The sequence below is a fragment of the Ovis aries genome, chromosome 1 (assembly GCF_016772045.2).
Source record: "Ovis aries strain OAR_USU_Benz2616 breed Rambouillet chromosome 1, ARS-UI_Ramb_v3.0, whole genome shotgun sequence".
In the NCBI taxonomy this organism is placed as follows: domain Eukaryota; kingdom Metazoa; phylum Chordata; class Mammalia; order Artiodactyla; family Bovidae; genus Ovis; species Ovis aries.
The window spans coordinates 185929421-185956848 of record NC_056054.1 but is presented as its reverse complement, the minus strand read 5'-3'; the positions used below and the strand labels follow the sequence as shown (position 1 = coordinate 185956848).

Here is a 27428-nt window from a genome sequence, read left to right as displayed (position 1 = left end):
GCCGCCTCGCGTCGTGTGACTCGGCGGGGGCGCGCGGGGTTAGCGCCCGTCCGCGCCACTTCCGACGCAGCCCGCGGTTCAGGTTCCGGGGCGCCGCAGAGCTCCCGGCCTGTGGGTCGAGCGCGGCCCTCTGCGGCGGCGGGGATGGAGGAGGCTGGAGCGGCTGTGGCCACAGCCTGGGAGGCCGAACTGAACTTGTCTCGCCTCAGCGTGTCTCTCGAGACGCTGGAGTCGGAGCTGGAGGCGCGGGGCGAGGAGCGGCGCGGCGCGCGGGAGGCGCTGCTGCGGCTGCTGCTACCGCACAACCGTCTGGTGTCGCTGCCGCGGGCGCTGGGCAGCGGCTTCCCGCACCTCCAGCTGTTGGACGTGAGCGGCAACGCGTTGACCGCTCTGGGGCCGGAGCTGCTGGCGCTGCGCGGCCTGCGCACGCTGCTGGCCAAGAACAACCGGCTCGGCGGCCCGGGGGCCCTCCCCAAGGGCCTGGCCCAGTCACCGCTCTGCTGCAGCCTCCAGGTGCTTAACCTCAGCGGGAACTGCTTCCAGGAGGTGCCCACCTCGCTGCTGGAGCTGCGCGCGCTGCAGACCCTCAGCCTCGGCGGCAACCAGCTTCAGAGCATCCCGGCCGAGATCGAGAACTTGAGGAGGTGAGCGGGTGCCTTCCTGAGAGTAGGGAGGCCCGGGACGGGGTCCGGGAGCTCCGGAGTCCCCCACCTGGCCTTGGCGCCGTGGGGGTCACGTACCCATCTTAGTTCAGGCTCTTTTTGAACTCTAACTGCGAGGACTGCCCTGCCAGCTCGTGGAGCTGGAGTGAAGATCTAATAAGGTCATGGGTGTGACAGCAGCGTTTGGTTTGTTGTATAAAAGACAGTTTTTCTGTCGTCTTTTGGAGTCTGGGGGAGTGATCCGAGCCGAGCACACACTCGAGCAAATGTAAATCCGCGGATGTCACTTCTTTACTCCGAAGTCTTGGGTGGTTTTCCATGCCTATAAACCAATGTTTGTGTTTTGTAGCGTGACATATCAGGTACTCGGAGCTGATCCTTGCTTTTCACTACATTTCCTGCTCCATCCGTTCTCTCTGTAGCGATACCAGCAATTTGTGGTTTTGTGGTATTCCAGTATTTGTGGAATTCACTAATCTGTGCGCTTTACCTTGTAGGCACTGACTAAATATGTGTTGAATGGGTACAGTTCCTCTGTACTGCTGTTCCCTTTGTCTGGAATGTTGCTTGCACTTTGGCAAACTCCTGTACATCCTTCAAAACTTGTTTTGAAGGCCATTTCTTTGTTTCTTTCCTTTACTGCTTCCTGGACAACAATTAGTTATTGTCTAAACTGTACTTCTTTTGTACCTCCTGCACCCTGCCATTGCACTTAACCTTATTGATTGTAACTCCGTGTTTACAGATCTGCCTCATTGACTGGATTATTCAGTAAATATATGTTGAATTAAATGGAAAAAGGAAGCAGAGAAGTAACAAAAGTCCCTTACAAAAAGTGAGAAACAAAGCAAGAGCAAGTGTTTTGTCCAAAGTGAAAGAAAAGTAACTACCATCTGTAAACTACTTTTGCATCCTTTACTGAGTTTTCTGAGATAACCAGATATTAGAGCTCAGAGTCAAAGGGATCTCAGAGTTCAGTGCAGTGAAAAAAACACTGAAGTGAGAGTGAGAACTCTTGGTGTCCCAAGCTTAGGCAAGTCACTTAACATATCCTGACTACGGTTTCCTAATCTGCAAAGGAAGGCGTTTGGACAAGATGTCCCTTTGTTTACTCACCAGCAGATTTTTATGAGGTACCTACCTTGTGTCTGGCACTGTCCTAGGTGCTGGGGATGCAGTGATGAAAGGGATCCTGCCCTCCTGGGGCACTGTAACAGAGGAGAGGTTAAACAGCTGTTAACTGCATTATCTAATTACAATTGTTATAAGTTTTGTGAAGAAGTAGGAGTGCTTTGAAATGAAGTAACTTAGTTTGGTTTGAGCAAGTAGCGTTTGAGGTGAACTTTTAAAGGTAGAGTTAGGAGTTAACGAGGATGGGATGGGATCAGTCCAGGCTGTAGGAACGGTGCACTTGAAAACCCTGAGGCAAGAGGGACTGAAGGCCAAAATTTTGAAAGGAGGACATTGTACTAGAGCATAGTGAGAAAGTAAGCAACAAGAAAGGTGGCAAATATAAATTTGGACCAGATCCTAGGCCGTGTCATAACTTGAAGGCCATGGTAAAGCTTGGATTTTATTTGAAGTACGCCTGAGTTTTATAAAAGCACGGCTGTCTTGCTGCTGTGCAGGAATAGAGTGGGGAGCAAGTAGAGCCGAGAAGAGACTTTGAGGGCTGGTTGGAAGGAGTCTTTGCTAGTAAAATGAGAGATGATGGTAACTTATACTAGGGTAACGCTAGGAGACGTAGTAAGAAATAGAAGAGTTGGAGAGGAATTTAAATGTAACCTTGTTCTTTCTAATTTTGATATGTAGTTGGACACAACTGAAGTGACTTAGCAGCAGCAGTACAACATTCTCATTTGAATTTTTTTTTAACATACTAAGGAAAACTCAGGATAAATATTATTTCCATCACATGGGGGAAAATATAGGCAAAAGTCCCATTTTGTTTTAATACTTACAATGCAGCAGGCCTTGGGGTAGGTCCTCTTCAATATGGTTTTTAATTTTCACAATTAAAATCTCACAAATATAGACACTAGTTGAATATAGGCTGAAAGGGTCATGTAGAAATGCTATATACTCTTAGAAGAAGAGACAGCCTAAGCAATTGGCCTGATTCACCCTCTTCTCTTTACAGATGAAGAAATGAGATTCAGTATCAGTGATATGCTTGAGGCCAAATAGTGACAGTGAGATTCATGTGGTTCAGTCCTCATAGGCTGCTTACTACTTACTACTGAAATAATACATTAAAGCTTCAAAAAAGGAGAGGCATACTCAAACCCTAACTAAAGTACCTGCCCAAGAACACCATTTTCTCTTAGAATATACATGGGCTCCCTCTACCTCATTGGTAACCTTGATGTATTTTGTGTGCAGAGTGTATGATCCATGGAAAGGTTCCCTTTTTCCCCACCTTCCATCCTTCCAGGAAGGAATAACAAGTAAATAGTCCAGGCTTAATTGATGGATTTGACCCTCCAGATTTAGCAGGTTATCTTGATGTGTGTTTCCTGTACTCAGTTGATCCTAGTGATAAAATTTTTAATAAGTGGTTTCTGAAAGATGACTTTGAAGAATAACAAATAAGTACAAGGTGAAAATCCTACTTTTATCATTAAATTCATTCTGCTGGAGTAAATTAGGCTCAGTGTGAATCATGAGGTTGTGCAGATTCTTTCCATCAAAATATGAAGTTCTTATTCAACAAGTAGGTATACATCAGCTAATATATGGACAAACTTGGTTTTGTTCTTACAGTGTTGGAAAAGGAGGTATAATTCTTGTTTTGACCATGACCTGTTTCACTATTTGCCTGATGTGGCTTACAGTCAGGCAGTCAGTTCAGTTGCTCAGTCATGTCTGACTCTTTGTGACCCCTGGACTGCAGCATGCCAGGCCTCCCTGTCCATCACCAACTCCCAGAGTTTACTCAAATTCATGTCCATTGAGTCGGTGATGCCATCCAACCATCTCATCCTCTGTCATCCCCTTCTTCTTCTGCCTTCAATCTTTCACAGCATCAGGGTCTTTTCAAATGAGTCAGTTCTTCGCATCAGGTGGCCAAAATATTGGAGCTTCAGCATCCGTCCTTCAGTGAATATTCAGGACTGATTTCCTTTAGGATTGACTGGTTGGATCTCCTTGCAGTCCAAGGGACTCTCAAGAGTCTTCTCCAGCACCACAGTTCAAAAGCATCAATTCTTTGGCGCTCAGCTTTCTTTATAGTTCAACTCTCACATCCATACATGGCTACTGGAAAAACCATAGTCTTGAGTAAACGGACCTTTGTTGGCAAAGTAATGTCTCTGCTTTTTTAATCTGCTCTCTAGGTTGGTCATAACTTTCCTTCCAAAGAGTAAGTGTCTTTTAATTTCATGGCTGCACTCACCATCTTCAGTGATTTGGGAGCCCCCCAAAAGAAGGTGTGTCACTGTTTCCCCATCTATTTGCCATGAAGTGATGGGGCCGGAGGCCATGATCTTAGTTTTCTGAATGTTGAGCTTTAAGCCAACTTTGTCACTCTCCTCTTTCATTTTCATCAAGAGGCTTTTTAGTTCTTCTCTTTCTGCTGTAAGGATGGTGTCATCTGCATATCTAAGGTTATTGATATTTCTCCCAGCAATCTTGATTCCAGCTTGTTGCTTCATCCAGTCCAGCATTTCTCATGATGTACTCTGCATATAAGTTAAATAAGCAGGGTGACAACATACACCCTTGACGCACTCCTTTTCCTATTTGGAACCAGTCTGTTGTTCCATGTCCAGTTCTAACTGTTGCTTCCTGACCTGCATACAGATTTCTCAAAAGGCGGGTCAGGTGGTCTGATATTGCCATCTCTTTCAGAATTTTCCACAGTTTATTGTGATCCACACAATCAAAAGGCTTTGGCATAGTCAATAAGGCAGAAATAGATGTTTTTCTGGAATTCTTGCTTTTTTGATGATCCAGCGGATGATGGCAATTTGATCTCTGGTTCCTCTGCTTTTTTTAAAACCAGCTTGAACATCTGGAAGTTCACAGTTCATGTATGGCTGAAGCCTGGCTTGGAGAATTTTGAGCATTACTTTACTAGCATGTGAGATGAGTGCAATTGTGTGGTAGTTTGAGCATTCTTTGGCATTTCCTTTCTTAGGGATTGGAATGAAAACTGACCTTTTCCGGGTGGCTTTAGAAATTAAAAATATGAGAATTGTGATAGAAATAAAACTAAATATTAATGTCCTGGAATGTTTTGAAGCTAGCATGCAATAGGTTGATATCTTACAAAAGAGAGGACTCAACCAGATGATAAATAGAATGCAGTAAAATTTAAATCAAAACTCTTTACCCATTTAGAGTCACATACTGAGTTTTTCTCTGGCTCTCAATTCTTCCTTCTGACTTCTTTCTTTCAATGCCTTAGTCTGGGGCAAATACCAAGAAATGATTCCTCCCTTTGTGCTGCTTTTGAACATATAATGTACTTCAAAAGCCTGTGGTGAGTATTTGAAAATTATTTAGCATGGACATGCTACCTCAGGAAAACAGCTTTCTCGATCCACAAGTGTATGATTCTTAGCTTTCTGTGTTTTTCTTATTTTCTGTGTTCTGCATCTTTATGAACCAATCTATCTTACTTTAATTCCAGCTGCCTGTTACCAACCATAATATAGGACTCATGTGTATTTTAGTTATATTTAACGTCATTTTTGTTTGGGTGGAAAAACAAAACATGTCCTACTTACACCTGTGTTTCAGTTGTTTGGCACTGAGGGGAGCCTAGTGTATGTTTCTAGTGGGTTACTGGGCTTCCTAGAAGAAAGGCACCCAGTATCCCAAAGGATTGGAGAGGTGAGATACTCTTCAGGAAACAAATTTAAGGTAGGCCTGTTAACCCTAAACAAAAATGAAAGGAAGAATTGTCCTCTAAATTTTGTGAATGATTTTCCTGATTTTTATTATTTGTCAAACACCAAAAGGATAGAATTGTTTCAAGGCTGAGTAACAGAGTTGCAATGCGGACAAACACAAGAACTTTTAAACATAAACACTACAGTTTTGCTTTAAATTCTACAGTAGTTGCCTTTATCCTTATCGAAAAGCATGTTTGGAAATAGTAGAGTGTGTTTTAGAAATGTAATTCCCACAAATCATTGAAAACCTTTTAAGTCCAAGAACTTTGGAAATTATTTGAGTTTGAAAGTGGTACATAAGCCTAAAAATGTAAATTTAATATGCTGATTGTATACGTTAATTAATGATACCCATCAGTTGCACAGAGATTCATATGGTTTTGAAATCATAGATGTGGTTATATTTTGGGACAGCATATCTTTTTCTTCCAAAGTCACATTAACTATTAAAAGTTTGGCATCCTTTCTGTGTACTTCCCCACCAACTCCAAAACACTGAGAGAAAACACTAAGTAATAACTGGCTACCAGATGGTAGTTTCTCTTAGTTCCTGACTTAAATGTATAGAAAGGACCATATTTATATTTGCTGTCTGATTCACTTGTCCCTTTCATCACTTTCTTTTCTTTTCTTCCTCACTAGACTGAATTGCAAGTTGTTATTTTACTATCAGATCCTTTATAAAAGGACTTCCCAGTATGCTAAAATTTTTTTCCTAGTGGTCTCACTAAAAAGTGTTCTTTTCCCAGAGAAGTTTCTGTTTTGGATTCCAAATATTCTTTTCTACTCTACTCTATTCCATTCCAGTCTATTCTTGTAGCTCTCATGTTTGAAAAATAAAAATTTCTAAGTAACTGAGAAATAACTTATACCATAATCTGTAAGATTAAAAAAAAAAAAGCTTGCCTAGGAACCTCTTTCACCAGTGCTTAAGCACTTACATGTAGGAGAATTCAGTTTTGTATCCAGACTATTGATTATTGTATTGTATTGATGAGATGGCTGGATGGCATCACTGACTCGATGGCCGTGAGTCTGAGTGAACTCTGGGAGTTGGTGATGGACAGGGAGGCCTGGCGTGCTGTGATTCATGGGGTTGCAAAGAGTCAGACACGACTGAGTGACTGAACTAAACTATTGATTTTTGCCACAAGGTAATACTTAAAAGAGAAAAATAAAATAGGCTATCAGGATTAAAGTTTTCTGTTTACTTTTATTGAGCATTGTAAATCTAAAGAGAGAAATGAAGTCTTGAAAAGATTCACCCAATAAGAAATAGAAAAGAGGTATCATAAGTATATTTTTTAAATGACAGAGATTCAGATTCAGATTGGCTCTTTGAATCACCATACATCAAGGAAGGCTGAGATTATGAAATACAGATAAGAAAATCAACAAATAAAAGAAATTTTATCTGAGAAAATAAGTATAAGGCAGTCCGTAAAGGACTTTAGGTTTATTTCCTAACTTCAGAGGATAAAGGAGGGAACTTCATCAGTGCAAAAAAAAGAAGAAGAAGTTTTAAAACTGATAACTATGAAAACCCCAACTGGAATTTCCAGAAATAAAAATATCTGACTAGGAACTCGGTGGGCTGATTGGCAGACTGAAGTCAGCTGGTGAGCCGTGAATCAGTAAGCAAAAAGAGATTACTGAGATACTCTGAAATGCCACACAAAAAGATAAAGAAGTAGAAAGTATGAAAGAAATGTTAGCCGAGGTGGAAAATAGATCCTGAAGTTCAAAGTGCTATTTGCTAGAAATTCCAGAAAGAGAATAGAGAGAATATAGGAAAGGCAGTGCCAGAAGTAATAGTAGTTGAGAATTTCCCACCATTAAAGAAAGAGAGCACTCTAAACTTTGATACATCATAAAAAAACCCTTTAGAACAGTAAGGATAAAGAAAAAAGATCATGAAAACTCCTAATAAGAAGTAAAGCAGAGATTGCCTTCAAAGAATAATAATAATATGGGCTGTAACAAGATAGTAGAACAGTATCTTCCTTGTGCTAAGGAAAAGTATTTGTCAACCTAGAATTTTATGCCCAGCCAAGCTGTTATTCAGGTGTGAAGGGAAAATATAAAAACATCAGAGATAAAGGACTTAAAGATGAACAACTGTGAGTCCATACTGAAAGAATTTCTAAAGGATGTACTCCAAGAAAAATGAACTTTAAAAGAAACAGCAACTGCCAAAAACAGTGGTGAACAGAGAAATTGATAAAACTTACTGATGATTCTGAGTAATTTTTGATTGGGAATAAATTTCAGTTTATTTTCAAATCAAGGTAGAACTAATTCTAGATGATAATACGAAGATGACAGAGAAGGGAGCATGGATATATGTTTGGGCGTGAGAAGAAGGGCAAAGAAAATTGAAGGGGTAACTACTAACAAAATAGATGTAGTACATACAATTCAAAATAATAGAGGAGGAATGAGACAAAAGGAAACTTGATGGACACAGCCAAAAGCAGGCTGTTGGGAAAAAGATACTGAGATACACCATGGTAATAGAAAACACCAGGGCAAACATATCAACATTCAAGTTGTGCACTGTTTACAAGAGTTTCACCTAAAATAGAAATACCTCAGTAGGTTTAAAGTTAAAGGGTAGAAAAAGATGTACCAAGCACCTCTCTATCATTTTACATCTGAACTTGACTGCTGTAGGTTCCAGTCTGGTCTTCCTGCTCTCACCCCTCCCATTGCACTTGCCTCTCTCTGCCACTTCTGCTGTTTTCCATACAGTAACTGAAGTGATCCTTCTAAAGTGTAAGTCGAGTTACACAACTAGCCTTTGTTCACACCCCTTCTGCCTAGGATAAATTCAAAATCCTTGCTAAGGCCTGAAGGTCCTCTGTGATCTGGCTTTCCCAGGCTACCTTTCTGACTTCCCCAACCTCCACTAAACCCCCTCTGTCAGCCTGATGTACCCACACTGGCTGTGTTGCTCTTTCACAGCACACCAAGCTTTTTTCCACCTCAGAGATTTTTACTCCCTCAGTCATTTCAATCAGATCTCCATTCAGGTGTCACCTCCTAAGATAAACCTTTTTTGGCCACCCAGTGTACTCTACTGAATGCAGAGTTCTGGAGAATAGCAAGGAGAGATAAGAACGCCTCCTTATATGAACATTGTAAAGAAATAGAGGAAATCAATAGAATGGGAAAGACTAGAGATCTCTTTGAGAAAATAGGAGGTATCAGGGAAACTTTTCATGCAAGGATAGGCATGATAAGGGACAGAAATGGTAAGGACCTAACAGAAGCAGAAGAGATTAAGAAGACGTGGCAAAAATACACAGAAGAACCAAAAAGGACCTAATGACCTGGATAACCATGATGGTGTGGTCACTCACCTACAGCCAGACATCCTAGAGCGTGAAGTCAAGCAGGCCTCAGGAAGCATACTATCAACAAAGCTAGTGGAGGTGATGGTATTCCAGCTGAGCTATTTCAGATCCTAAAAGATGATGCTGATGATGCTATGAAAGTGCTGCACTCAATATGTCAGCAAATTTGGAAGGCCTAGCATCGGCCACAGGATTGGGAAAGGTTGGTTTTTATTCCAGTCCCAAAGAAGGGCAATGCTAAAGAATATTCAGGCTACCATACAGTTGTGCTCATTACACAAGGTTATGCTTACTGTCCTTCAAGCTAGGCTTCAGCAGTATGTGAATTGAGAACTTTCACATGTACAAACTGGGTTTCCTGGCAGAGGAACCAGAGATAAAATTGCCAACAGTTGTTGGACCATGGAGAGAGCAAGGGAATTCCACAAAAGCATCTACTTCTGCTTCATTGACTATGCTAAAGCCTGTGTGGATCACAATAAACTGTGAAAAATTCTTAAGGAGATGGGAGTACCAGACACCTAACCTATCTCCTGAGAAACCTTTACGTAGGTCAGGAAGCAACAGTTAGAAATGGACATGGAGAAAAAAAAAAAAAAAAGAAATGGACATGGAACAACAGACTGGTTCAAAATTGGGAAGGAGTGCAATAAGGCTGTATATTGCCACCCTGTTATTTAATATGCAGGGTACAAGCTGGAATCAGGATTGCCAAGAGAAATATCAGCAACCTTAGATATGCAACCATTCTAATGACAGAAAGTAAAGAGGAACTGAAGGGCCTTTTGATGAGGATGAAAGAGGAAAGTGAAAAAGCTGGCTTGAAACTCAACATTAAAGAAAAAGAAAATAGGATCATTGCACCGAGTCCTATCACTTCATAGCAAATAGAAGGGAAAAAAGTGCAAGCAGTGACAGATTTTATTTTCTTGGGTTCCCAAATCACTGCAGATCGTGACTGCAATCATGAAATTAAAAAGACTCTTCTTCCTTGGATGGAAAGCTATGACAAAGCTAGAGATATTAAAAGCAAAGACATCACTTTGCCGACAGAGGTGCATATAGTCAAAGCTATGCTTTTTTCCAGTAGTCATGTACGCATGTGAGAGTTGGACCATAAAGAAGGCTGAGTCCCAAAGAATTGATGCTTTCAAACTGTGATGCTGGAGAAGACTCTTGAGAGTCCCTTGGTCTGCAAGGAGATCCAACCAGTCAGTCCTAAAGGAATTCAACCTTAATTATTCATTGGAAGGACTGAAGCTGAAGCTCCAATACTTTGGCCACCTGATGCTGAGAGCTGACTCACTGGAAAAGACTCTAATGCTTGGAAAGATTGAGGACAGAAGGAGAATGGGGCAACAGAGGATGAAATGGTTAGATAGCATCATCAACTCAAAGGACATGAGTTTGAGCAAACTCTTGGACAGAGGAGCCTGGTGTGCTGCAGTCCTTGGGATTTCAGAGTCGGACACGACTTAGTGACTATAAACAATAACAGTAGCATCTACAATATCACTTCCATCACTGTCTGATTACCTCCATTTTTCTTCATAGCACTTAAAACTATCTGGCATAATATGTATACATTTATTGATTTGCTTCTTGGTCAAGAACTTGGTCTTATTTACACTATATACGCAGAACAGTACCTGGCACATGGTCAGTGCCTAGTTCCTATTTGTTGATTCTATTATATAGTAATGTTACTCCATTTTAAAGAGGAAACTGGGAGATAATGCGATTAAGTAATGGGCACAAATTCTTACACTGGTAAATGGAGGAGCTATAATTAAATGATATAAATACTAACAAAAATAAAACTGGTAGACAGTATTGATAATTAGAGGAAGTAGATTTTAAGGTGAAATGGATTAGAAGGAAGAATGAGAAATGCTTCATGTGAATTAAGGAATGATGCAACAACAAGTTATAATAGTCATGAACCTGAATGGATCTTCAGTATAGCTTCCATATTTTGAGGAGAAAGAGAGCAAAAATTGACAAAACTCTGAAGGGAAGTTTCTTCGGTGGCTCAGTGGTAAAGAATCTGCCTGCAGTGCAGAGGAGACTCAAGTTCAGTCCTTGGGTTGGGAAGAGCCCCTGGAAGAGGGCATGGCAAACCACTCCAGTATTCTTGCTTGGAGAATCCCATGGATAGAGGAGCCTGGCAGGCTGCAGCCAATAGGATCACAGAAAGTCAGACACGACTGAAGCAGCTTAGCACGCATGTAAGATGCTCACACTAAAGGGAAGTAGAAAGACCATGGTTCTAATAGAAAATTAACCATTGGGATAAGAAGGTGAAATCATGAGAGATTATAAAAAATTTGAATTGCACAATTAACAAGCTCAATCCTAATAGCTCCACATTCTTTTCACACATACAAAATGTGAACAAATGCTCTAGGCCACAGAAGCACAAGGTTATGCAGAACATATGTTTAACAACAACAAAACTCCCAACAGATTAATAAGAGAAAGCCATATAACCCATGAGAAAAACAGGTAAAGGATAGGAATAGGCTGTTTTCTAAAGATGTACAAATGGCTCCAAACACAAAAAGATGCTAAACTTCACTAATAATGAGAGAAGATTACAAGTACAGAATGGTATCATTTTTCACACCGGCTAAGTAGTAAAAAAAAATATTAAATAGGAAAAAGGGATAAAGCAAGTGATGATAGTAAGTATTGGCAGAGCTATAGGGTAATGAGTGCTCTTAAATGCTAATTTAGATTGTAATTCACTGTAACTCTGCAGGGTAATTTGGTTTTTTCTTTTAACATTATAGCTTATACCCTAAAATCTGCCACTGCTCAGGTCCTTCCCATGGAACTCTGATTTAGTGGATCTGAATGGGGTCTGGCTTTTAAAGCTTTAAAAGTGTCCCAGTTAATTCTTAACCTGGAAATTTGGGTAACAGTTGAGTAGACTTACTTTTCCCTGCATTTAAAGTTGTCTTAAAAGAATGATAGTGTCTACTGAGTTAGCAGATATAGCAGGAAGACAAAATAATATAGTAATGGAAAAGCTCTGTATGTATACATTTTAGGTATATAGTAAGAACTGATTTTGCCACCTCTGCTCTCCTTGCTCCAGAAAGTTTTGGAGAGAGCCTGTCTACCGGTCATCACCACAAGGTGCAATATTTGCTGTGTCTAAAATACTGTTAGCATTATTAGATGATTAACTGGAACTTTAATTTCATAATAGTGGTTCAGTTTTGCATAATTTGTTTAGTTAGCCTCTGAAGTTTACAGTTGCTATAATAGCAAAGAAGAAATATAAACTTAAGTGTGTTTTTCCATTCTTCAGTGAAATGATAATGTATCGAATCTAAACCCACCAGCATAGAATACAGGGCTTCTATAATCTGACCTTTCTCCAGCTGTACTCTGGGTTCCTCAACATGAATTCTATTATGTGTCAAAAGGTATACTCATTATCCCGTAAAAACCCTCTTTCCAACCTGAAGTTCCCCTTTCCTGCTATCCTAAATGGACTAAATTCATAATCCAGCTGAAGTCACAGCATTTTCGGGAGCCTTTCTAATCAGAACTAATGTCCTTTTATTATTTCTCTACTTGTTAAACCCTTGTATCATTTATGGATTGGTCTGCTCATTTTGGTATTTTAATCCCGTTATGCTTATTTGATGCCTTATTTTGCATTTAATTATAATACTATCTCACATTGGTGTGTCTTGTCTGTTTACCTATAATATGAGCTCCCTGAAGATTGCATTCTTCCTTCAAAGACTGCATAAACAAATCCTGAATAAAACATTTGCTGAATGGATAAATGATATGTGTTCATTTTAATAAAGACAATGAGGTACTTGTCCAACTTTTTTAAATTTATTTTTGCAGTTTAGAGTGTTTATATCTGGGAGGAAACTTCATCAAAGAAATACCACCAGAATTAGGAAATCTGCCTTCTCTAAATTACTTGGTATTATGTGACAACAAAATCCAGAGTGTGCCTCCTCAGCTTTCACAGTGAGTATTTTCAGGAGTTTATGTGTACACACACATCCGTGCTTAGGGATTACTGTCCGGCATTCACCCACATGGTGTGTATGTGGAAAAGAATTAAGTGTTATCAAAGTAAATGATACAGAAAGCTCTGAGGTATGCTGTGAATTGGGTTGCTTATTTTTAATTTTACTTTTAAATGTTCTGACATATTCCTCAGAATTACTGAGCCTCTTTTCTCTTTTAAAATGTATTATTTAAAAAATTTTTATTGAAGTATAGTTGATTTAGTGTTGTGTTAAGTTCTGCTATACAGCAGAGTGATTCAGTTATACATATATATGTCTTCTTTTTCATATTCTGTTAGGGTATATCAAAGGATATTGAATGTAGTTCCTTGTGCTATACAGCAGGATGGTATTGTTGATCTTGTATGTAACAGTTTGTATCTTCTAAGCCTAAACTCCCAATCTTCCTTCCCCTACTCCACTTCCCCTTGGCAGTCAGAAGTGTGTTTTCTAGTCTGTGAGTCTGTTTCTGATTCATAGATATGTTCATTTGTGTTATATTTTAGATTCCACATGTAAGTGATGTCGTATGGTATTTGTCTTTCTCTTCCTGACTTCCTTCACTTAGTATGATAATCTAGGTCCATGCATGTAACTGCAAATGGCATTATGTCATTCTTTTTGTCGCTGAGTAGTATTCCATCGTGTGTGTGTGTGTGTGTGTGCGCGTGCATGTGTGTACGTCTTTATCCATTCATCTGTCGATGGACATTTAGATTGTTTCCACATATTGGCTGTTGCAAATAGCGCTTCTGTGAAAATAGCGGTACATGTATCTTTTTGAATTATAGTTTTGTCTGAATATATGTTCAGGAGTGGGATGGCTGGATCATATTACAGGTCTGTTTTTAATATTTTGAGGAACTTCCATGCTGTTTTCCATAGTTGTTGAGCCTCTTATCTATAATCAAAAATAGGGTATTACTTTGGCATAGGTTCCCCAAGGTTTTATGGAATTTTGTTGACTCATATTTGCTATGTAGCATTCACACCCAGTGAGATAATGTGAAGGAGCTTGATTCCTGTTGCATTTGAAATCTTTGCTTTTTTAGGTATCTGAATAATAAAGCATGCCAAAAAAAAAAAAAAAAAGCCTTCACATCTAGTATTTATATCAGCTAACACAGAATGCTTTCTAAGTATTTGGAGCTCTTTAAGATTCCATGACATACACAAATTTGGGTTCTAATTTAGTTTCAGCATCTTTTAATTTTAGTTGAATTGATACTAATCTTAATGGCTCATTCTTATGGGGAAATTGAGTTCTTCACTTAACTTTCTGAGTAGTTACCTTGCTTTATGGCTGTTGATTTTTGTACTGCCTTCATTCTAGGTTGCATTCACTTCGTTCCCTTAGTCTTCACAATAACTTGCTGACATACCTGCCTCGAGAGATCCTCAACCTTATTCATTTGGAAGAACTGAGTTTGCGAGGGAACCCACTGGTTGTTCGTTTTGTTAGAGATTTAACCTATGATCCTCCAACTCTCCTGGAGTTAGCTGCACGGACCATTAAAATTCGAAATATTTCCTACACTCCCTATGATCTTCCTGGGAATCTTCTTAGATACTTGAGTTTAGCCAGCAATTGTCCAAACCCAAAGTGTGGAGGTAAGTTAATTGTGTCCTGTTACCCATTCATTTAGTTACTTTTTAAATTAATGATCTAAATGTTGTTATAATTAGCTGTCTTCTTTCAGAAAAAGGTAGTTTGCTTGATCTTTTCACCCTTTTACCAGATGGTGAGACATTTCACCCTGTCTGTGTTCCTTCCTTCCTCCCCCCCTCTCTTCTTTCTTTTCTTATTTCTTCTTTTCATGGTACTTTCAAATTCATAAACAAGGCAAAAAGTCTTATCCTGTCATGGAACTATCATAGGATAAGCTAAATTGTTAATAAGAGAGGAAACAAAGCATAAATAGTTCTAAATGCTTTAGAAGAGTCTCTAAAATGTTTAGCTACCTTTCATGTTTATTTGAAGGACATTTTTTTAGACTTAGCATTCTGAGTATCAGGTACCTTTGTAAAATATAATTCAAAATGTATGAGAATAGGATGAACAAGTCCCAATTTCAGAATTTATCTTGGAATTCTATATTCTTTTAAATTCATGATTCAAAATTTCTTGAGTTTAGGGCATTTGGAGAGAATTGAATAATGTAATGTAACTCAGAGTAAAGTAGGAATCCAAAATACTATTGGAAATCATAGAAGGGAGAAAGTACCTTTATTAGATGTGGAAAAGATGAGACAGTTCTTGAAACATGAGTTGAATTTTGATATGGTTTGATTGAGAATAGAAAACTTTCCAGCTGGAGAGAGTAAAATTGGGAACGAAAGCAAAAAAATGTCAGATGAGTAACAATTTGACTGAAATATACAGTTAAAGGAGTAATGAGAGAAGAGTAAAAGGTACATTGAGGCCAGGTTATGAAGGGCCTGAAGCGCCAGGGTGTATGGAGTGAAATTGGTAAATGATAGCAGGTCAGTTTATTTTGTCTCCCTCATAAAAGACTTGTTTTTTTAAAAAAAATCCAACTTTAATAGGGGTACAGGAAGGTTTTTATTATTATAGGATAAATGTGGGTGCCAGGAAAATGCTGCATAAATATGATCAGAGCTGAGGTTTTCCCCGGCTTTCAAGGTCCTATTATACCTTGAAAACTTACAAGGTTAAAAAGAGAGAAGGTGACTTAAGTTTCTCAAAGAATATTAAAGGTCAAAAGGATACTGATAGTTTAAAAAAAGAAAAATGACACTGCTCTGGGCCGTTTCTGGGTACTTATTCTTAGAAGTAGAGATTGCTGTGCCAAGTTAGAAGTGCTTTTGGTTGTCTCTGGTTCTCCTTTCCAAGTTGACTTTAACAGTGGCAAGAGACAACACTCACACCAGGCCCTCAGGCTTAATAGTCTGTATCTAATCTCTTTGAATCTATCTTTCCCTGGTGGCTCAGATAGTAAAGCATATGCCTGCAATACAGGAGGCCTGGGTTCAATCCCTGGGTCGGGAAGATCCCCTGGAGAAGGAAATGGCAATCCACTCCAGTACTCTTGCCTGGAAAATTCCATGGACTGAGGAGCCTGGTAGACTACAGTCCATGGGGTTGCAAAGAGTGGACCTCTATAAGAATTCTCCTGTCTCTCTTAAATGGCTTCTTAATGAGTTCTTTAGTATACTGCTATGTTATTTATCTTAGGAACAAAAATACTTTTTACATTATTAGCTTAAAATTTGAGATAATAATCTGAAGTGAACCGTTGACATTTTCCCCCTCAGATTCCTTAGTTGTTGAACTATATAAACAAAAGTAATTTTTTATTTAGTGAGATAATTTGTCTTTGTATAGTCTAATCTTACAAATGGCAGATAGTATTATACTGTTTTATAATGGGCTCCCTGGTGGTTCAGTGGTTAAGAATCCTCCTGCCAGTGCTTGAAGATGCAGGAGATGCAGGGTTAGTCCCTTGGTGGAAAAGATCCCCTGGAGAAGGAAATGGCAACCCACTCCAGTGTTCTTGCCTGGGAAATCCCATGGACAGAGGAACCTGGCGGGCTACAGTCCGTGGGGTCGCAGAGTCAAACACGACTTAGTGACTAAGCAACAGCAACTCTATAATGCTTAATTTTATAAATGCTTTATTACTTCTGTTTTAGAAGCTAGCACATTATGGGGACTTATTGTTAATATTGATTGATCAGTTTACTGAATTGGTCCACTTTCCTACATTGTTTGAAGTAACATACTATGAATTTCCCTTTTTAAACTATCAGTTATACTGACTTACTACAGGATCACAAAATCAGAAAGTCAGTGGAGAAATAACAGAAGAAAAATAAATAGGAAAAAAGTTGTTCTTTGCTTGGGCCACATCTTTTTATTTTGGTCCCATATGTTATATACACAGAGTAATTGGTGCCAGAGGAATCTTAAGTAGAGTGTAAAAGGTTGAGATTCTTCTCCAGAGAGGCGATGGGACCCAGAGTTCTAGGTGTTCCAATTAACACTGCAGCTCCTGTGACAGCCTTCGTAGTTAGAGGCGTGCAGGAGGAGGAGCAGCTGGAAGCCCGTGACACAGCAGCCTCTGGTTTCCTGTCATTACTAGCTGTGTTTTTATGTAGCTGAAGGGCCACAGATCAGGAGCACTAAATTAGGCATCAGAAAAGCTAATTACTAGTTTCAGTCTGTGTCGCAGTATATAATAGCATGAAAGTCAGGTGAGATCGGTAGTGAAACAACTTTGAAGCTGTACAGTTAGACCCGGTGGAGATACGATGGCATTTGGTTAACTTTTAATTTTTCCTTCTCATTACATGAGGACAGGGGTACCAAAAGTCATCTCCTTTCTGCAAATTTTGGGTATAATAATTAATTCTTTAAGATCATTATCAAAGGAGTTTTGTGTGTGTGTGTGTGTGTTTCCTTTTTTTAAGTTCCTTGACTGTATGGTAGTACCATGGAGTGGCTTAAAGGGCACTTTAGGTGTGTGTGTGTGTGTTTTTCCTTTTTTTAAGTTCCTTGACTGTATGGTAGTACCACGGAGTGGCTTAAAGGGCACTTTAGGTATCCTATAATCTCCATCAGCCACTGTCTACCAAGTCACCAGAAGCAAGAAGCTGAGTCAACAGTGTCCTTTTAATGCCAGCTCTCTTTAAAGTAAATCTCCTGACCTTTTCTTTGCAGTCAGCTTGATATCTCTAAGACTTTCCAGTATTTCTGTAAACAACTATGGAAGCATCCACTACCTCTGCTTAAGATTCTCAAAGAAGAAGATTGTAAGATATTTTTTCAGAGTGATGAATATAGGATTAAAAAGCAACCGTGGCTCTTTGCTTTGCTTTGTAATGATTACTTTGTACTTATTCTTCCTTCTCTCCAGGAGTCTACTTTGATTGCTGCGTCAGACAAATTAAATTTGTGGACTTCTGTGGGAAATACCGCCTCCCTCTGATGCACTACCTGTGTTCGCCAGAATGCTCTTCCCCTTGCAGTTCTGCCTCTCACAGCTCCACATCCCAGAGTGAATCCGACTCAGAAGATGAAGCTAGTGTGGCTGCACACAGAATGCAGAAAGTTCTTCTTGGTTGAAAAGGGTGCAGGGTGGTGTGAAACACTAAAAGACTGAGCAGAGGTGGTTAGAAAAGAGAATGGACTTTGAGGTTAAAACTGGATCTTAAATGTCCATGACACGGTTGAGATTTTGTGTTTCTTGTCATTCAGCAGGAAGAAGCCCAGTTCCATGTTTGGATTCTTGGAATATAATTCGCTGTGAATGGCAGTTTCAAATTTAGCTGATTGTTTGCAGTTTTCAAGCTTTGCATGAATCGCACAGCAGAATGGATCACACAGAATCATTCTGCAGAGCAGTACTATAATGAACCACCAGTGCTTTGGCTTGTGACAGTTGACATGAAGATAGAAATTATAGCAACTGTAATGTTGTCCTTGAGTTTAGGTTGAACCTATACCATAACAGGATTAACCCTCCTTTCTTGTTTTGCCCATATGTCTAGATTACCGTTTTTCAGATAAGCTCACAGATGGTTACATAGGACCTAACTGGCAAAGGAAGGGATATAACTCTTATGTGGGGTTTAAAAACTCTTCATTGTGATTGTTGTTATCCTTGTATAATCCAGCAGTGACTGTAATAGTGCCTTAATCATAACAAGAATTTAGAAATGTATTCAAGAAATGATACCAGAGCAGCCTATAACCTGACATACTATGCAGAATGGTTTAAAATATGCTTTAACAGAGCTAGGTAAACAAATGTATATCTGACATCTGAGCTCATAGCCACCTTAACTTCATTTTTGTCTAAACAAATCACTTTTATACTTAATGGGGAGCCAACCAGCTTGAACTTAAGAAAGAATAATAGGTTTTGACGGAAAAATCTATCAGATTTCTTTCAACAAGAAAGAGATTGTAGATAGGAAACATCTTTATATCTTGCATTAAAGGAACAGGAGGATGACTTTACAGGTTTTAGGGGTCCTCTGTGGCTCCTTTGCCTGTGTGTGAAGGGGCTTTCTTGGTGGCTCAGGTAGTAAAGAATCTGCTTGCAACACAGGAGATCCTGGGTTTGATCCCCGGATCGGGAAGATTCCCTGGAGAAGGCAATGGCAACCTACTCCAGTATTCTTGCCTAGAGAATTCCATGGACAGAGGAGCCTGGTGGGCTGCAGTCCATGGGGTCACAGAGTCAGATACGACTTTGCCTGTGTGTACTGAACTGTAACTTCCTCCAATTTTAAAGGAAAACTGGAGAAGGAAATGGCAGCCCACTCCAGTGTTCTTGCCTGGAGAATCCCAGGGACGGGGGAGCCTGGTGGGCTGCTGCCTGTGGGGTCGCACAGAGTCGGACACGACTGAAGCGACTTAGTAGTAGTAGTAGAGAAACATGACAACAAGTGAAACAAAATTGGGCACAGCAGTCATTGTTTTTACACAGTAGAACAGTTTTTAAAACAAGTTTAACCATGGAGTACTTTTTGAAAATAATATATTGATAAAATACTTTAAATGTATTAATACAGCCTTAAAATATAGCAGAGAAATGGTTTCACATATTGCCAGTAGAAATGACCAAATTTTTATTAACCTAATACGCAGTAAAAACTAATAGTACAACTATAGGTTGACATTGTAATATAAAACACACAGCGCACAGTAGCAATCATTAGATGACTTACTTGTAATAACATAATGGTTTCTTGGACAATATTACCTGTAGAGTAAGACACAGTCCTGAAACACATTGGAACATCAGATGATCTCCCTTCTGACTTCTGGCATTCATGACTGGGCACACCTTTTCTTCAAAGCAGGTTGTTGTATAATAATGATATGTACATATGTTAGGTTTTTGTCATATATATGTATTTTTTTTATTTTAGAAGAGAATATACCGTAGGATAGTTTGTTTGTTTATTTTATGTTAATTCATGAAACATCATGAAAGTTTCATGACTGCAGTTGTGAAACGCTGCTATGGAGTGAATCCCTTTACTCTGTTGTAATAAGATTCCTTTTTCCTTTTGATCCAGAAATTATCTATGTTTATAGAAGTAATGTAGTATATTTCTACTGCCTAGCAAAGTAGTACATAGGTGATTATATCATAAAATGGAAGTAATAAAAAGTCTTTGTTTACTTTTCCATTTGAGCCACACAACTGGGCTTCCCAGGTGGTGCTAGAGGTAAAGAACCCGCCTCCCAGTGCAGGAGACATAAGAGACACAAGTTCCATTCCTGGAGGAAGGCATGGTAACCCACTTCAGTATTCTTGCCTGGAGAATCCCATGGACAGAGGAGCCTGGTGGGCTATGGTCCACAAGGTCGCAAGAAGTCGGATAGGGCTGAAGCGGCTTAACATGCATGTAAACGACATACTGTTAATACAAAACTGAAAGATAGAGATGACTTAGGCAGTGCCTAAGTGGCAAGGCCAAAGTGTTCTGTAAGTAAGTGATTTAGGTAAGATTCCGAAAATGTTTTCATAGAAAGTAAATAATGTCTGCATAGTAAAAGACTAAAGTTGATAGGAACAAATTTTTTCTGGCTGAAATGCTTTAGGTTTACTTCCTAATTCATTACCAGTTTGATTTAAGAAACAGCTTGGATTATTTTCTAATGTAGATACGGTACTTAACCTTGCCAGCTTCCAGGAAAAAAGATATTCTGATTGATTTTTTACAGACTTAACTCAGTCCGACCAGAAACAGTGTCTAGTCTTCCTTGCACAATATAGATGTATACATTGTATATAGCAAAATGTCTTACAGCAAAATGTTACATTTGTATGTATATTTGAAAATCTCTGATTAATATACAGCTGTCTTTGGTTACTTTTATTGAAATCTACATTTTAGCTGTCAGTTTTATCTCTTTTTTTTTTAAATCTTGACTAAATCTTTTATAAGAGCTGCTAATAATTTCTAAGCTTTTCCGTTTCTTTTCTCTGTCTTCCTTGTTTTGGTAACTGATGGCTATAAAAATTAACCAGGAGTGAGATACAGTTCCAGAGTCGCATAGCTAACTGCATATTTAAATTGATAGTGTCTCTAGGTGCTGAGTCACCTGTTTTTGTGTAAGTTTTTGTTATTGCTCCACTTGGGCAATTTTAGTGACCAAAACTTAATGTGGATAAAGCTACTTAACCAAAGCATTCACAGCGGAGGAAGGAAGAGGGTAGGATGAATATTAATGTGTTTAGAATGGAATTCTTCATTGCAGGTTTGGAATTGAAATGAACATTCTTAGTCATCTTTATTCCTAGAATCCAGTTCTCTCAAGTGTCACCAAACTGAGGTGGTGAAATAGTCCTAGGATTTTTAGGAAATAGGAAGATTAGGTAATAGAGTGTTTTGTTTCCATGGTGCCAGGGATTGGCTGACCAAAGGACAAGCCAGTCAGGGTTCTCTTCATTCCCTATATTTGTGTAGTAAAGGTAGATCTGAGGGTTACTATTCGTATTTTACTTCTGAATGCTTGCTGATTTAAGAAGAGTCTCTTACTCTAAAATTCTTGGTATTTGGAACTTTAAGTTAACAAATTTAAAAGTAAAGACTTGCATTATAAACTGTACCTCCAATTTGAGAAATGTTTGTGTTAAATGTAGAGTTGAAAGCAGTCCATAGTGTGGGGAAACCCTGCAGACCAAGTCTAGCATACATTGTAAATACCAGTTTTAAACAGAAGACAAGAAAAAGGCTGATTGCTGGAGTGTTAAGAGAAAGAAATCTTTAGAAACAGCAAAGGACAGAGAAAGAGAAGTCACTCAGGGAGATCCTTGAGCCAAGAAAGCTTTTTAAAATAAGATTAAATTGTTTTGAAATTAAGTGGCCCACTAACTACCATCTGAAAGCCTTTATCACAAAATTTCTTTAGCTTCTGCTAGTGGGAGATTGTCTACATTCTGCCATAATGCAGGGCCAGCAAATAATAGGATTTTCTTACAGCTAACCTTGGTCTTTGCAAAGGGAGAAAGTAATACCTCATTAACCTGGAATTTGTGGTAAACACGTGGTTAATGTTTACCTTTTCACTATATAAAAGAGAAAAAATACTAGGCAAATAATTAGTGCAAATAAAGTTTGATCTTACAAAGCATCTTAGCAGTAGCTATTTATATAAAAAGTTATTCTAAATAAGACCCTTTGTAGGTAGAACTTGTTATCATAGTGTATATATGTAGTATGTAAAATTAGTAAAGCTTCATTTATTTAGAAGTACCTAATTTTTACCTGAATGAGAAGAAATGGTCTTCTCATCCAAAGTAGAGATTTTATTATGTCAGTATAAATATTTCTCCCCATTTAGTCCAAAATATTTTTGAAGTTGTGTTGAGTATTTAACAACAGTAAAGACAGCTGTGTAGGTTTTAGGCAACATGGCCTGGAATCCATAGTTCTTATTTCCACTGTTTAGAAAGGTCTTTGACCTTCACTGTTCCTGTATTAAGCACTATAGTCTGTGTAACATTAATCTGATGAATTTAATAGCATCCAATTTTGTATCTTATTATAGTCATGATCTTTTTAAAGGTAGCAGTGCCTTCAGTTGTGCTCAGAAAGTGTGTGCCTTAAATCTCCCTTTCTAGAGCCAAAGTTTGGGGAACTGTGCCATTAAGTTGTATGCGACAGTCTTGTGACCGCTTGCTTTTGAGTGAAGGGCTTTTGATCCTGAAGGGCTTCTTCCCCTAAAACCAGGCCTAATGCCTATGAGTTTAGGGTTTCTGGAGATGGAATCCTAATCAGGCATACTATCACAGAAGGATTAGGGTCCCTGAAATAAAATCAGTGAAAAGGTATATTCTCTTTTTATATTACTTTATAAAGAAAATACATCTGCTACCAGTTCCTAGCCAGTGCATATTAATAGCATCATATAAAGATATTATTAGTGTATTTTGTGCTTTCTTTATAATACCAGGTTAAAGGGGGAGTATGTTTTAATATTTTTATATGTAGATATCCGTGTTCTTTTTCTGTCTCTTCTTGGTTCATATTTGCTAAGAATTGATGTAGAAAATAACAGTTCACTAACAACAAACATGACACATTATCAAACATTCACAGGGTAATATTGATTTGGGTGCTACTAGACTTTTAACTAGAACTTGTTTATCAGTCTCAGTTTATTGTAAGAGACAGTATTCAATCTACTTAATATTAAATTTGTTAGTATAATGAAGGTTATATACCATTATACCAGAAAGCCATGGCTGGAGAGACTATCCTCATTTACCAGAAATTACTTTCTTCCTTTGGCTGTGAATAAATTGGGTAAAACTATTGTATTTTCAATTCCATTTACAGGAAGAAACCGGGGATAAGATTGACATCACTATTGGTGGTTCAACAGAAACATTACTAAATTGATTAGTTCTGTCTGCAACTAGTGTTTTAAGAGAATTCTTTCACTAACTTAAATGATTGGCATTGATATGTTATTGAAAAGGAGTTTTAACCTCAACAGTCACTTTACAACAGTCATGGAAAGACTTTTGTGTCTGTAATTGGTATCTGTTGCATTACTGAGCCCACTTGGTATTCCTGAGAAACAAAAATATAATGGGAGAAATATTTTATATAACCAGTATTTTAACTTCTTATAAAGTTTGAGGTTTAAGTATCAACAAAGGATATTGAAAATAAATGTACTTTTACTTTAGTTAAATTACATCTTATCTGAGTTCTTAATTTTCTGTATTTGAAATCTTGTGAATTAATATATCTATAGGTATATAGATGTTTAAAACAGTAGTAACAGTGTAACTACGCAATGTGACTCTAATTACATTTTATTTTCAAAACAAGTTACAGTTTATTGCATCAGATTTATATATTACCTGTAATGGTAAATGCTCTAATCAGAATATTGAAGCTAATTCAATTCTATACCTCCTTTCCCTTTACCCAGGACACACAAAAGAATGTAATCTAACATTAACCCTCTGTGAATTTTGCCTTATCAAATATTGTGCCTTATTTTATTAAAAGTGTTTTGTTGGAATCTAATTCTGTATTCTGGAAAAGTAAAAATCCTTTAATTGACAAGCATTTACTTAAAAATCGTATACTGTTGGTTTTTGCCTGATTACTTGCTGTGCCATTACTCATCTATTCATTGAATTTTTTCAATCCATGAATAATACATTAAGCATATATAAGCATTTATATTCTCTGTGCCAGATGCAAAGGATGAAAGATGAACTAGACCAGATCCTTTCTTCCTCCTTCCACAGTCTTAACAGACTTACACATGCATACTCTAAAATGAAATTGGTGAGGTCATTTTGCTAGTGGAAAGTCAGTTATTTCTTGCATTTAGTCCAGAACCAAGCAATCCTAATGCAAAGTAGTATAGTATTAACTGAGCACATTGATATTACAGTACTTATTCATTGCCATTATTTTGTTTGACTCTAGAACAACTGATATATTTCTGGAATTTGGAAGAATATCATGATTGGTTGTGAGTTACGGTAAACAAAGTGGGTAGGAAAGACACACACTTTGCAAAACAGCCATTGTTTAAAATTTGCTGAAATGCAAAAGGCTTAGAGCACTTTACCTGGTTGGTATATAAGAAGACTTAGTCTTCTAAGATAAAAATGGGCTTAGAAATTTGAGGGCACAAGAGAAAAAATGTCAGTTTAACTGATCTTTCCTGAGGGTAAAACTCCCTAACCTGCCCAGTTGAGGATATTCTCTTTAGAGCAGGTGTTGAAAGAAGAATGTCTTAATGGCTCATCTAATTCTGTTGTGCCACAGAGAGAGCCTGAACATTCCAGAGGCTGTCTGAGATTTGGATATGTCCCATCTGAACAGCAGGTATCAAAATCTTAGAGGTCTGAAATTGACTCGCTTGTTTGAAAGATGAAAAAGTTTAAGTACAGAGAGACTTGTCCAAGACTTCACATGACTGAATCTTAAATCTAAGCCTCTGGATTCCCAGGTCAGTGCTGTCTTCACTACAGTATGCTACCTTCTTTAATTAATATGTACTCTGTTGTGTGACAAAATAAGATTTTGCACTGTCACTTCAGAATTTTGCATTTTTACTGGTAGGATAAATACTTGGGTGGCTCGTTATGTTTACAAAGCACATTCAAAAGTCTGCCTTGTTTAATCTTCATGACACTGAGGTAGGACTAGGTTTGGTGAAGTTTGTTGGTGTGGGTTTGTCATACCCTTTTCCTTCTCTGTCTGAAATCAAGAAATTGACATAGATTTGAGAATGGGATATTTAGCTTTATCGAATCAGAATTTAATTTCTACTCTCCTTAACGAGTATAACAAACCAAACTCAGATTCCCCTGCATGGGTCCTGTACCCTGAGATAACATTTCCTGAGACTGACTTAACAACACAGATCTGAAGGAGGTAAAATGCTGCCCAATTAGGAAAAGCTGTAAAAAGATTTCTGGGCAGCTGTTCTTAACCCTGGTTGCACTTTAAAACCACCGTGAAAGTGAAAGTGAAAGTCCCTCGGTAGTGTCCAACTCTTTGTGACCCATGGACTATACAGTACCACCACGGGAGCTTTCAAAATACACAGAAGTACGTGGCCTTAGCACCAGACTAATTGAAACCTGATCTCTAGAGGTGGAATCTGGGCATCAATAGTTATAGAAGCTCTTCTCCATGACTCAGTTACAAGGCAAGAGTGCTTACTCTTTTGTGAAAGTCCCTTTGTGGTAATGAGATCAGTGAACTAGGATTTTTACAGATGAAGAAATGGGAGAGAGTGATGAAGTGACTTGCCCAGATTCTCTTAAGATATCTTAATTGTGACAGAGCTGCAGCTAGAATCCATTTATCTATTGGAAAAAAAAGTTTTAATTGAATGCCTACTTAGACCAAGCAATGATTACTAATCCAATGTTCTTTGCTTCTCCCTGTCCGTTACCTCTTTTCTGAACTAAAAGCATTTTGTGGTTGTAAGATGATATATTCAAGTGGATTGGCCAGATTGAAGCCAGCCTCAACTAACAATATCTGCTGAATGGTGGAATACAAAAGCAGCAAAACAGATCAGTGTGACCAGAAACCTTCATAAAAGGATGACTTGATCAGATGTTTCAAGTTAAAAGTCACAAAGCAAGAGATAGCCTTTCCGTAGGTAAGGAAAACCTCACTGAGTCATGCACTGCTGCTTTTGACCACAAGTAAACAAATGGCTGGGGCTTTCCAGGTGGTGCTAGTGGTAAAGAATCAGCCTGTGAAGTCAAGAGATATGAGAGACTTGGGTTCAATCCCTGCGTCGGGAAGATTCCCTGGAGAAGGGAATGGCAATCCACTGCAGTATTCTTGCCTGGGAAATCCCATGGACAGAGGAGCCTGGCGGGCTACAGTCCATGGGGTCCCAAAGGGTCTGACATGACTGAAGCAACTTAGCATGCACACAAGTAAGTGGCTAATATCCTTAGCAGCAGGGATGAAGTTGACAATACCAAGAAACTTTTTTTTAAGTAAGATTTTTAAAATGTAGCTATCCGCCTACATAAAAACACTATAGATCATCCATAAATATAAACTCTCTTGCTAGGAAACAGTAAGAAATGTTCAACTCAACTACACGCTTTATTTATAAAAAACACTATGCATAATTTCTACCCTTAGTTTCTTTTAGATCTAGCTATGATATTACATGATTATTTTATTACTTAAATCTGAAAAATAATGCAATCTTAAAATATCTAGTTATTTGGAAGATTTAGGGAAGAGTAAACTTGCTCATGAGGCCATGGAAACGCAAAGAAAACTATTCTTAAAATGTTACTGTGGGTATTTTCTGTAAATAAAGACTGGATTTAATGTTGCTTTGGGTTTTTTTTTTTTTAAGCTGAACTAAATAAAGATTTGTGAAATAAGTTTAACTTCTTGGAAATTAAACTTATGTTACAGCTAGAAAGCTAGTTTTTGAAATTTGTCGTCACTTGTAATTTTAAACTGTAAGCTCAACAGTGATCTCTGAGGTTCTTCCTAACTTTGAGTCTACAATTATCTGTGTTCAAAACTTCTATTTTTGTAGCTCTCAAATATTTGTAAGTTCTTGCATCCCTTACCACACCCTTTTTAGTCACCTCTATTTAGGTCTTTAATCTTTCCTCTTAAACCAGGGTGCATGCAGCCAGCGGCAGTGTTAGTGGAGTAATGAGGACTTTGCCCCTGACTCTGCAATTAAAATTCACCCTTTATATCACTTCTAAGGGTTTGTTGTAGTGGATGACGAGTCAATAGGCAGCTTTGAAACAATCATTTTTATTTCTGCTGAGGGCAGCATCTCATAAAAGAAAGGCATGTGTGTAAATGACCAGTGGATAAAAATGAATCAGATGGTTGCTAGATCCCTATGACTTAAGCTCTGACATGACTGTAATTACGTTTTTAACTGTGGCCTGCTATATGAATTTCTCTGTGGTTCTAAGTGATCGCAGAATCAAAGATTTGACAGAG

At 38.4% G+C, this 27428-nt stretch overlaps 1 protein-coding gene across 1 annotated transcript; it reads left to right on the top strand.

Annotated features, from left to right (window-relative positions):
* Nucleotides 1-57: 57 nt before the first annotated feature.
* Nucleotides 58-24038, top strand: LRRC58 (leucine rich repeat containing 58). Its single transcript, XM_004002953.6, has 4 exons — nucleotides 58-644; nucleotides 12787-12915; nucleotides 14293-14570; nucleotides 17837-24038. Exons 1-4 carry the CDS (start codon nucleotides 145-147, stop codon nucleotides 18043-18045), a joined length of 1116 nt encoding a protein of 371 aa, XP_004003002.2. The 5' UTR covers nucleotides 58-144; the 3' UTR covers nucleotides 18046-24038.
* Nucleotides 24039-27428: the final 3390 nt, after the last annotated feature.